General features: G+C 34.5%; 2 protein-coding genes across 2 annotated transcripts; both read left to right on the forward strand.

The window, feature by feature from the left end:
• Positions 1 to 126: 126 nt before the first annotated feature.
• On the forward strand, positions 127 to 4,113 carry Rpn5 (regulatory particle non-ATPase 5). Its single transcript, XM_028310248.1, has 9 exons — positions 127 to 236; positions 366 to 439; positions 769 to 885; positions 1,018 to 1,130; positions 1,236 to 1,614; positions 2,018 to 2,241; positions 2,521 to 2,677; positions 3,045 to 3,208; positions 3,804 to 4,113. The coding sequence occupies exons 2-9, from the start codon at positions 380 to 382 to the stop codon at positions 3,940 to 3,942; spliced, it is 1,353 nt and encodes a 450-aa protein (XP_028166049.1). The 5' UTR covers positions 127 to 236; positions 366 to 379; the 3' UTR covers positions 3,943 to 4,113.
• A 193-nt stretch (positions 4,114 to 4,306) lies between these two features.
• LOC114356879 (uncharacterized) lies at positions 4,307 to 11,469 on the forward strand. The gene is made up of 9 exons (XM_028310249.1): positions 4,307 to 4,543; positions 4,882 to 5,004; positions 5,098 to 5,205; positions 5,287 to 5,441; positions 5,667 to 5,828; positions 5,943 to 6,049; positions 6,142 to 6,253; positions 6,367 to 6,497; positions 7,070 to 11,469. Exons 1-9 carry the CDS (start codon positions 4,379 to 4,381, stop codon positions 7,231 to 7,233), a joined length of 1,227 nt encoding a protein of 408 aa, XP_028166050.1. The 5' UTR covers positions 4,307 to 4,378; the 3' UTR covers positions 7,234 to 11,469.
• Positions 11,470 to 11,886: the final 417 nt, after the last annotated feature.

An 11,886-nucleotide genomic window follows, 5' to 3' on the forward strand; every position in this document is an offset into this window, starting at 1 on the left:
CTCGTATTCAGCGAGGTGCGCAGTTAACTTAATAAGGTTGTATGTTCCAGCTTATTTTGTGCGTAGGATAAGTCTATAGAGATTACTAAGTCAATGCTAATGTCAAGCTCTGATGCATTCATTCACTACTCACTCACTCAATTATTTTCTGATTAGCTGTCACTCTGATGAGCTTGCATTTATTTTGTGTCTGAAAAATAGCGTTTTGTTGTGCTGTAATTACTGAATTAAATAAGGTATAATAAGCATAATCTTCTTCCTTACTGGTTTCAATCTTATTTAAGATTTAACATTTATAACCATGTTGTATTTCACATCTGCTCACCTGGTAAATGTTAACCACGTCTAACTCCTGTTATTTTCAGAAATTTATCTAAAAATGACTACAAACGGAGATATTGGTGGCCTAGATGCCAGTGGAAAAATAATTAAAATGGAAGTAAGTACAAATTCTCTTCAAATGCTTTGTTCTTGATGCACAAAGACAGTATCATAATCGTGTTTCATAGACCAAAAATTAGTAGGTAAGTAGGTATTCTATCGGTACAGTCTTACGAGCTTATTTATTAGACTTTAAAAATTAAAATCCATCAAAGTTTTGGAGTGCATCTTTTATTTTTATCCTATTCCAACATTTTATCTATTTTTTAACTGACTGTGCCAGAAGAAGGGTTATTTTGTTTTTTATTTAAGTTATCTGTTTACATTAAATAATCTTATTTCAACGTCAATTTCTTTCTATATTTAATCTAATTTTACATATTTCAGGTGGATTATAGCACCACTTGCGATGAAAAAATTCCCCTTTGGAAATCATGGGCTTCCAAAGGAAAGGTACAAGAAGCTATAGACCAGCTACTGGCTCTTGAGAAGCAGACGAGAACGGTAATTTATTGTCCTATTGATTTATAAAATTCACGAATGTCTAAAATGACCTTATTTCTTACGTACAATCTTTTTTTGCTAAAGATGAATTTGTACTAAGGCTAAAATATAACAATTTGTTTTGTTCTACAGGGAGCTGATATGGCATCTACTGCTAGGATTTTAGTAGCTGTAGTCCAAATTTGCTTTGAGGCTAAGAACTGGTCAGCTCTGAATGACCATATTGTACTTCTTTCAAAGAGAAGGTATTAATTTGAATAATCTATACAGTATAAGTTTTGTTTCTGATCACGTATGTATGTAATGTTACTTATGTAGTACTTCCTTTGAGACTAAATTGTATATTTCAGGTCACAACTCAAACAAGCAGTTGTCAAAATGGTCCAAGAGTGTTGCACTTATGTCGATAAAACTCCAGACAAAGAGACCAAAATAAAACTCATTGAGACCTTAAGATCTATCACAGAGGGCAAAATTTACGTTGAAGTTGAACGGGCCAGGCTGACTCACATCTTGGCCAAGATCCGTGAGGAAGAAGGCAATATCGCGGAAGCTGCAAAGATCATCCAAGAATTGCAGGTTGAAACGTATGGGTCAATGGATAAACGAGAGAAAGTTGAGCTTATTTTGGAACAGATGAGACTGTGCTTGGCTATAAAAGACTACATCCGTACCCAGATTATTTCTAAGAAAATTAATACTAAGTTCTTTGAAGAGGATGATACACAGGTTAGTTAGATATTTGCATCACTAAAATTTAATATTTTCCTTCTACATCATCATCTAAGGCTGAGTTGCACACGCTAACTTTAGCAGTAACTATAACAATAACTGGTGTGTTTTGTATGGGGTTTGACAGATTTTTGACAATCGTTAAAGTTAAAATAAGAACAATCGTTAAAGTTAAAATAAGATGGTGCAACCCAGCCTATGAGAACATCTCTGAAAAATTTTGGATTTCTTTTGTTGTTGATGATGACCCTAACTTCCGCCAACGTCACGTGCGCAGCTTTTACACAAAAAAGCAAAATAAAATTTTGGAATTTGTATATCCCCTTGTGATTAAAATAAAATCCTGTTTTTATTAGGTATGAATATTGAAACTTTTTGCATAAATTTTTTTTTTTCACAGGAGTTGAAAGAAAAGTTCTACCGATTAATGATTGCGGTAGACCAGCACAACGGCCAGTATCTCGCCGTCTGCAGACACTTCAGGGCTCTGGGCCAGTTAGCCGGATCAGATGCGTTGGTCGGCAGTGTGGTGTTCCTAGTGCTGGCTCCGTATGACAACGAGCAGGCGGACTTGACACACAGGCTCAATGAAGACAAGGATCTTGATAAGCTGCCTGAGTACAAGTAAGTTATTTAAGAAAGGAGAATTAAATCTGTACTGATTTTATAGAACTTTTGCACATACATAGAGGGTAATACCTGAACCTTTCTGATATCACTATTATTTAAAAAGACATCAGGATTTAGAAGAGAAAATTTATGAATTTTAGGCAGACCTACAATTAATTAAATTAAATAGATTGTTTAATATTCTATTTGTCTCTAATTTGATCACTGAGTAAGGGAAACTATTAATGTTGAATGTTTATTGTTTCACAACTTCACAATTTGTTCTGATTTCAGACAACTTCTGGGTCTCTTCATCAACCCTGAAATCATTAGATGGAACACCCTGTGCTCCATGTACGAAAAGATGCTTCGTTCTACTCCATACTTCGATTCCGCCGATGAGAAGGGACAGGAACGCTGGAACGATCTGAAGAATCGCGTTGTAGAACATGTAAGTAGTCAAAACTTTTATTTATTTTACACGATTCAAGTTTATAGTGATCTCTGTACCTTCACAAGTTTATTAGGTGAGAGCTTAACAAAGATAAAAATTAGTGTTTATTTTTCAAAAGTGTTACACAAATTGTATCATTCGTTTCAGCCAAATGATGTCCACTGCTGAATCCTTCATGGATTTCCACAATGACGGATCCTTGTATAATCGTTGAAAATCGGCTGACTTTAAAAAAATAATGGCTGGCTGGCTTAATTCATTATTGTTCAACTATTTTTTGCATTAATGATAGACATATCCGGCTCGAAGGACCAAAACTTTACAACACTGTCCAGGAAATTCTAAGTTAAACCTATTGTTTCAGAACATTCGCATTATGTCTATGTACTACACCCGCATCACGGTGAAACGTATGAGCCAGCTGCTTGGCCTCAGCGAGTCAGAGACGGAGGAAGCGCTGAGCCAACTCGTGGTCAGCACGATCGTGAAAGCCAAGATCGACCGGCCGGCTGGCGTTGTACACTTTAGGTAAGCGTTTTAACCCTGTGCTGAAAACGCACGATTGTATTTTTTCGATCGTTACGCCTCGTTGTACATGATTTGTATTTTTTCACATGGCCATGTGGGTCCCACACGTAAAGCACGTTCTGCCGACGCAATGCCTGCGCTGACAACACGTTCGTCTGTTTTGATATGTTTTATTAAAGCAAATGCAAATAAATCATTACTAAGGTCGACATGTCGTAACTTTTGGGCAGTTTTGACATTTTCTATTTGATAGAGAACCGTTAGACACATCGTTTGGCCCTATCGGAAAGTAGTCTAACTCTAAACGAAACTCACAATTGAAGCAAAACTCGTTTTTATTATACTTTGGGGCTAGATGGCGCTGTGTGAAATTGAAAATAAATTATGATACAAGTTTGCCGATTTTTTGGCCATCGACTTGCGAGTCGCCAAGTATTGCATCTGTGTAGTGACCATGCGTTTCTAATAATATCTCATCGACTGCGTAATAACATTAATCATCATTGCTTTGGCAAAAGTCCAAACATTGCATGATATTTAATTGCTCTAACGTATTATCTTTAACTATCGTTAATTTGTTCTGAAATTGTTCCAGCTTAAACATGGACGCGTCAGACCGTCTCAACGAGTGGTCAAATAACTTGAACAGCTTGATGCAACTTGTGAACAAGACGACACATTTGATCAACAAAGAAGAATGCGTCCACAAACACCTGCTGGCGACAGCCGAGTAATTATTAAACAAATTAGCGTTACGTATCGAGTCTGAAAATGTATTTTTATTATTTTCTTTCCTACAGTAAAACTATTCTACTGTGTAGAAACTTTAATGGAATCAATTTAATTTTCGTTTAACGTCTCTTAATGTAATCAGTGTCCAAAAGAATGATTTTGTATCTTCAAAGTGAAAATCCAACTGGTATTGGACTATTGTCAGTTCACTGTTAGGTAAATTCGAAATAAATATACTAAAATAACACCAGTGTTTTATTGTATTATGACCTTGATGTGCTTTAGTGGACCTCGACACCTGCAGACTTACCAAATTTCGATATGCATCGGTATCTAATGATAACTGAAATTGTGATAACAACGCTCGGTCTGTCAGTGATTAACAGTGCCTCGCCTAGATTTAAAGTTAATTAATTTAATTATATTATTATTTTCGAAATGCTTCTATTGCTTATAACTTTATTTATTCCGGCCAGTCTCGTAGTGATCTTTAGGTTTATAAATGCTAAGCATAATCAACCGATCTTTGGAGTTTATCAAGTAAAAAATAAATATTACTGGTTTAAATTAATAATAATGTTTATCATTCTGAAAATGAGACAGGTGAGTACATACCATGTGTTTATTTTTAAAATAACATAGAGAAGAAGCAGATTAGCATTGGTTCATTAAAGAGCTGTAACAATATTATTGGTTAATTAATTAATGTACTTAAGCGTCTCAATGCTAGATTAGTCGGCACCAAAGGTTACAATGATAAAAATAAATAAACTTTAGGTATTTCCAGATAAACTACTTAACGCCTCCAACCTCCATGTTTAGTGGTTGGAGAGATGGTTTTTCTAGATTCGAAAGTCCTAGGTTCGATTCTTGGGTGGAATAATCACTTTCAGAAATGAAGATTTATTTTTTATATTTATTATCACGTTAATTATTTACAGCTAGTGGCTCATATAAAGCACTTGATGGCCATTGAATTAGGGGAAAGTTCAGATGGCACTATTCACATCCACAACGACGAAATTCGCTTGGAGGAGAAATATTTTCTAGGAGACAATCCTAAGGTAAGTTCCAGAAAAGGGTCACTTCATTAAGAACACATGGATTTTATAATTTACTAATGAAATATTAGTAATGTTTATTTTTTCAATTTTTAGGCGATAGATGGAGTTTATTTTAATGGAATGACCCGGAACGGAACTGCTGTGATTTGCGGAATTGCGCGAAGGGCTGGACATGTTTGTGATGCTTTCTTATATTTAAAGGTATCTATTAATTGTAAATGATGTAATTAAGCAAATACTGTCTTATCGATGAATGCCATAAGGTTGATTTTTTTTTCACAGGTTGAAAATGAAGAGCTCCTACTGTCTCCATGTCTCCCTGACACGTACCAGGTACAAACAGTCCACGAAGCGGGAGAGTACAAGATACAAGGGCTAGAAATTATCAACTACATTCCCATGCGAGCTTGGCATGTCTCTTATAAGGGCGAAATGAAGTAAGTGACAAGATTAGTATCGATTCTTCAGCTTCCTCTCTTCTTAGCTCTAAATCAAAGTGGAGTTTCTCAGTAGATGGCACAGTGTAAACGGTTCAAGGACACTTCCTAACTGCACTTTCCCTGGACACTGCACTGCGCCATCGATTTTTCCAAACAAGTGTGAGAGACACAAGAGCATACTTATTAATGGAATATTAATCCTACCTACTTTTGACATTTCAGACTTCGCAGTAACCCAGAGAAACTTGTCAAGGTGGAGCTGCAAGCCACCTGGAGTGCACGCTGGTCTCCCTTTAACTACGACACTCAAATGTCTGCACTTTGTATGGCTAAAGACATTGCAAGAGAGCAATGGTCCCGGGACTACTTCAAAACGCTGAAAAAGTACGTTGCAATTTAAAGTTCTATATCTCGCCACTAGAGGCGCTATACCAGTAATTCATAAAATGATCTACCTTACTTTATTTCGTGCATTAATATGACTGCTATTTTTTAAAGATTACACCAAACACATTATGAACAAATGGGTTTCCTAAAAGGCACAGTAACTATCGATGGCAAAGAACACACTTTGAACACGCCATGTGTGAGAGACCACAGTTTTGGTGAGTTTAAAAATAAGTAACTAAGACTTTTTTTTAGAATTTATGTAGGGAATGGTCAATATATTACTTTACCTAATATTTTAACTTTACAGGACCCTTCCGTGACTGGAAGACATTCCACCGCTATGTCTACCATTTTATTTTCCTCGACAATGGTGATTGCATGGCAATTGGAATCGTTTCGCAGCCAGCTATTTTGTCGCAGTAAGTAAATACATTAAAACAGCTCAGTATTTGTTCACCTTACAAAAGCACCAGAAATTAAACTTTATAAGTATTATACAAGTACCTACAAATAAGTTCTTTTTTATTTGCAGTCTTACGATTGGATACGTTTGCCGCCACTCTGATGGCAGCGTGTTTCCGATCCAGTCATGCGATTTTAAACTTTATCAGCACGGAGAAGGGCAAGTGCTTCCAAAAGACTACGGATTTCTGTACAAAGCTGGTAAGAAAAAATAATTTACTTCTGACACAAATGAAGGCTGTCGTAATTGCCCTCACCAGATGGCGCCACTTTCAGGCAGGGATGTTAGGGATATGAAGTTTTGGTTATGGATACGGTTATGGATATTAGAATAATATTATACCGGTTTCTGTTACGGTTACGGATATTAGAATTTTAAAAATGTAAAACTCAAATAGTTAGATGCTACGCGACCCACATAGCCATTTTATGTTACTATGACGACACCTATGATAGAAGGTAAAACAGGCGGGGATATTGGGTGGTGCCAGGGAATGCCAGACAAGTAGGTAACAAATATTAAAATTTAGACTCCGCCTTTATCCGAAACTTTTCAATCAGTTTCGGTTATGGTTATAATGGATATTTTTTTATTTCGGATATCCGAAAGTTCAGTTACGGTTACGGATATCCATAACATCCCTGCACGCTACATAAGACAGTGGCGCCAACTATTGAGCGGTAGGTGGCCTATCCATATTTACACTAACAAGGGTGTGGCGCCACTGTTGATTAAGATCCTAGCACTCATTGAGAAACATTTTTTTTCTCAGATGGCAAGATAAGTTCCGTTCGAGTGCAAGTGAAAGATGAAGAAACATTCTACATCGGTAAAGACAGGGTTTCGAAATTCTACGAACGCTGGTGCGACATTGAAATCGACGGAGTCAAGGGCTGCGCTTGCGTCGAATGGCAGTACAATAATGTAGTAAAATAGTAGAAAAAATTTAGATAAGATATGCTTAAGCCCGTAGTCACAAACGATACTTGCTTAAGTGAAGCAGCAAATCGAACGCACAACGTTGAATAGAGTTCTGTGATTGGTTAATGTGTGATCCTGTGCGGCCACGCGCACTGTGGGACCTCATAGTAATGTTTGTGAATACGGGCGTTAGTCAATAAGTAGTTTGTACAGTCGACCGCACATCATACTATGCCGGGCAGGGGTCGCCAACCTTTTTGTGATGGTAAAGCGAAATTAAAATTTGTTTGAAAAGAATCCAGATTTCAAAAGCCACTAAAACTTTCATTTCGCATTTTATGTTAAACTTGATGTGCCGTCGACTGTACGTATCAATTTATTGGCCAAGTATCAAAAATAATAGTCTTTTTAGCGAGAAAGATAACTATATTTAGCGTAACATTTCAATAACTTAGGTTGTAAAACTTATGTTTATTCATGAAATATAGACAGGAAAATATATCAATGCTACAACAACTTCAGCTAGCACTCGCTGGCGAAATTAAATTCACATATGAACACAGTAATAGATATATTACTGCGTATGTCATATTTTAACAGTAGAGAAGTTAAAAGTAATACATATTAAGTTTAATTTGTTGTCTTCATAGAGTCAAAGAGTGTTTGTGATTTTAGAGGATGGATCAATTAATTTGCATTTTGTATTGTCTAATACAATTCAGCAAGTGCTTGCCTTTAAAAGATAACATGTCATTTTTAAGTAAGTACATTGTAATTAATTTAATAAACTGAAAGATTAAAGTGCGTTACTCGTCACAAATCAGCCTTTTAATTTAGTTCTTTACTTTTGCTTTTGTTATGACTGATATATCTTTAATAAGGCTTTTCTTCTGTGTACTTCAACCTACCACAGTGACCAATTTCCTCAATGAATTTTGAACATTACAATACAGACATAAAGTTCAAATGTCACTGAGGAAATTCGGACTTCATCAAGTTTAACCATTCCTTATTTTGAATGACTAATTGACCATAAACCATTTTAGCTTAGAAAGCTACAATTACGACTTTGTGGTCAATTTTAGGCGCATTACACCACGAAATAAGCTAACTTAGCTAAACTTAACTTCACTTTCGCGTGGTCCCTTTTCTATTCCGTTTAAATTACTTTATATCACTCTAACAATATCAAACAACGTTAGATAAACTAAGTTAGCTTCAGGTGGTGTGAAATGCGCCTTATTACATTATTTAAAGCCTGAAACTCACCGGATTCGTAAGCTTAAATTTTATGTACCCGTGTCACGTCCCGTCTTATAAAGATGATTAAAAGAAATGATATACAACTGATGATAATATAGTGGGCACAACCCTAATATCTAGATTAGTGACGTCACACTTTCACAGTTTCACGTTTACGCGTATGAATCCGATGTGTATCAGCCTTAAACAGGTTTCATTTATCAATTCCAATTTCATTTAACAACAGCTTTACATAAAACGTGTGAATATCAGAAACGCCTTAAATAATGTGCAACTATGATAACAAGCGAAAAGAGTATGTAATATGAATGTAGGTATAGAATATAAATTCGAGTGTATTATAAACTTTCTGTATGTATTTTTATTACAATGATCCTATAACCTCTGCTATTTATATTGTGAAAAATATTCACATAGAAAACCATTAAAAATATTTTATAGGCATATTAGACAAAATATTGAACATTTATGTAAGTTACTAGTATCTAATAAATACCTATAGGCTATTAGCACAAAAATACAAAATTCTATGCAAGTACAGTCAGCAACATGTTATTTACATATGTATTTCTGTTTGGCTAAAAATATAACAATGAGAAATACTAAGTATGTGTGTATTTTTTGAAAGTTGATAATTATTATCAGTATACTTTTTTCGCTGTTTATTTCATTAGCATTTGCATAAAAACAGATAAAATTACAAAAAAAGAATTTGCCAAGGCATTGTTAGACTAATATTTTTTATGAAGTTCCATTAAAAAAAAATTACACATTTTCGATTTCTTGTGCGTTTGTTTTTATTATGCTGACTGCACTTATGATTTGACATAATATGACATTTAGATGAACCGACTGTGAAGTACAAATAATAATACTTGTAGATTTATATGACTAGTACTATAACAAATGGAAGACAGACTGATTTGTTCCTCCTGCAAATACTGAAATGATTATAAGTTAGCGGCCGTGATTTATTTATATCTTTGGATGGTACAAATATAATAACTATGATACTATGGTAGTATATTATCTAGTAATAATAACTCATTGTAGCAAACTATCAGAATGTCAATTTCAGCAGGTAATAATTATTTTCTGCAAATGTAAACTTACATGACAGTTTTTTTAGAAAGGACATCTTTTTGAAGAATTTTGTTTCTTAGAATTATTTCAATTTAACTAGCAAACTAGATCATATCGAAATCAAGACACCAAAAACTTTTTGGAATACTTCACTTTATTACCCTTTACATCTACTATCTACTGTTTTAGTCTGATCTATCTACGTCACACAACAACAATATTTAGTAGTAAAATATTACTGATTGGCCTTTAATTGACAGTCGTTTGACCAATCAGTGGTTAAGTTAGTAACAGTAAGTCAATATTGACTTGATTTTAGACAATACTGCTAAAGCATACAGTAAATTTTGAAGACAAAAGAATACAACTGTTAATTCATACATCTTTAGATTTCACATCTGTTGAAAAATATATTGATTTGTGAATACTTTATTTATTTGGACAATTGACACCACCATCAACACCCCATAGAATCCCATAGATTGAAATAAGTTGTAGTTACTTTAGAATAAAATGTTAGTCAATGGTGTCAACTCCTTTTTTCGGTAAATAATCAATAAAAATAGACAAAGTAATGAAATAAATATTACAAAATTAATGAGATAAATCAAGATTTAATCAAAATAATTGTATTTTTCGTCTTTTACAGTACACATACATTAAGAAACTATCAAATTCCCACTCTTTTCTTTTCCCAAAAACCCCAACACCACACTCTTACTTAACTAACGAACAATATGTATACCTTCAAGATAGTTAATTTCTTAGAAACGTCTAATATACAAACTTGTAAACTTGTGACTGGTTTAAAGTTTAGAATACAAAAGAAATATTAAAGTCAGCAGTTGGCGTCGCATTGTCGATTTTTCGTTACCACTTCTTTATCAGTGGCAAATAATAAATAAGTAATAAGACTTATAAATAATCTGGAACGACACTCCAAAGTGGGAAAAAAAGCATTTTTACCAATACGTCTGTTCAAATAACCGCATAACAAGCTTACACTGTCTCTTATGTGAGAACAGCATAACAAGCTTACACTGTGCTCTTATACAGTTGTAATAGCAGCCATTTTGCAATAAAAATGTATGGACTGATGTAGGTACTTTCGACAGTACATTGTTATTTTAACATCGTTTCGGAATAAACGCCTTACAAAAAATTACAAATCACGACGCAAACCGCTACGATTAACACTTCTTTTAGTTATTAATAACATAAACATATTACTACGGTCTTTTGTGATATTTGGAATGGTTTCGAGACTAGAACCAGTAAATCACAGCACCCAATCAATACGAAATGTTTAAAACACTTCATAAGACGGTCTACATAACACAGTGTTAAGGCAGGAAACATCGAGTTTTGTATTATAAACATTACAATATAAATCTACGTAGTATAAAAGCTCAATGCTACGAGGGCTTCACCCTTATAGTTGAAAATTAAATGTATATTAAGACATTTACCTGCGGTTGTCAAAGTTTTCATTCATAATTTAGAATTATGTGTTATTATTATCTTCAATATAATAATATTTTTCATAAATAGTCAGTAATACGAGTATAAACAGCGAGTTCGCGTAGGTACTAAAAATCATTCGCTCGCGAACATGCGATGTATCGAAATTAATGTTCGCTGTCAAATTGACTAGACGTCACGTGACGTATATCCGAATACGTGACTATATTGCCACTACTGCTTTTTAAAGGTCGTGACTAGAAACGCACCCGTGCACGTTTTTAATTGTTTTTGCCTTAAGACAGGGCAATAAGGTTCAGATTTCAGAACAATTTAGTAACTATATTGCCACTGTCTGTTGGATGCTTTTCCTCCCACCCAGACACTTCTACGATCATGTTTTTAACCCAGGAGCCTCTATTAAGTGAATTTTAATTCAAACCCAATAAAGAATAAGAGCGACCATAACTGCTGGGGGTGCAATCCAGAGGGCCTGGGTTCGATTCCCAGTGGGGGCAAAATTTTCCTCTGTGATCAGCAGAATTATAGTTTCCCATACAGTTATTTATGATCACTGCAAGAAAATCCATAATAAATAATTCACAACCAAGAAAAAGATCACATGATACAAAAATTAAGCACCATGTTACCTTTTTAACATCCATCAAAGATAAGATGGCTACTTTTTATAATAGGTAATTTGGAAGAATTACCGACACGAAATTTGGTTATTCTAATAACTTCCACGACTTAAATTTAAAAAAAAAAAACATTCCTTAAACGAACACAAATGAATAATAATACAGGCAGATAGATGACCACGATGTAAAATTATTGAATATTTTGATTTCACAGCTAATG

Source organism: Ostrinia furnacalis, unplaced genomic scaffold (genome assembly GCF_004193835.3).
Source record: "Ostrinia furnacalis isolate ACB-3 unplaced genomic scaffold, ASM419383v2 OfSCF2997, whole genome shotgun sequence".
NCBI classification, from domain to species: Eukaryota; Metazoa; Arthropoda; class Insecta; order Lepidoptera; family Crambidae; genus Ostrinia; species Ostrinia furnacalis.

Excerpts from the sequence above, each read along its gene's own strand:
- Rpn5 (XM_028310248.1), top strand. The coding sequence starts at position 380 with ATGACTACAAACGGAGATATTGGTGGCCTAGATGCCAGTGGAAAAATA. Across the intron at positions 886-1,017 it reads TTGAGAAGCAGACGAGAACG|GGAGCTGATATGGCATCTAC; the intron begins GTAATTTATTGT and ends TTTGTTCTACAG. Across the intron at positions 2,242-2,520 it reads GATAAGCTGCCTGAGTACAA|ACAACTTCTGGGTCTCTTCA; the intron begins GTAAGTTATTTA and ends TTCTGATTTCAG.
- LOC114356879 (XM_028310249.1), top strand. The coding sequence starts at position 4,379 with ATGCTTCTATTGCTTATAACTTTATTTATTCCGGCCAGTCTCGTAGTG. Across the intron at positions 4,544-4,881 it reads TCATTCTGAAAATGAGACAG|CTAGTGGCTCATATAAAGCA; the intron begins GTGAGTACATAC and ends AATTATTTACAG. Across the intron at positions 6,050-6,141 it reads TGTGAGAGACCACAGTTTTG|GACCCTTCCGTGACTGGAAG; the intron begins GTGAGTTTAAAA and ends TTAACTTTACAG.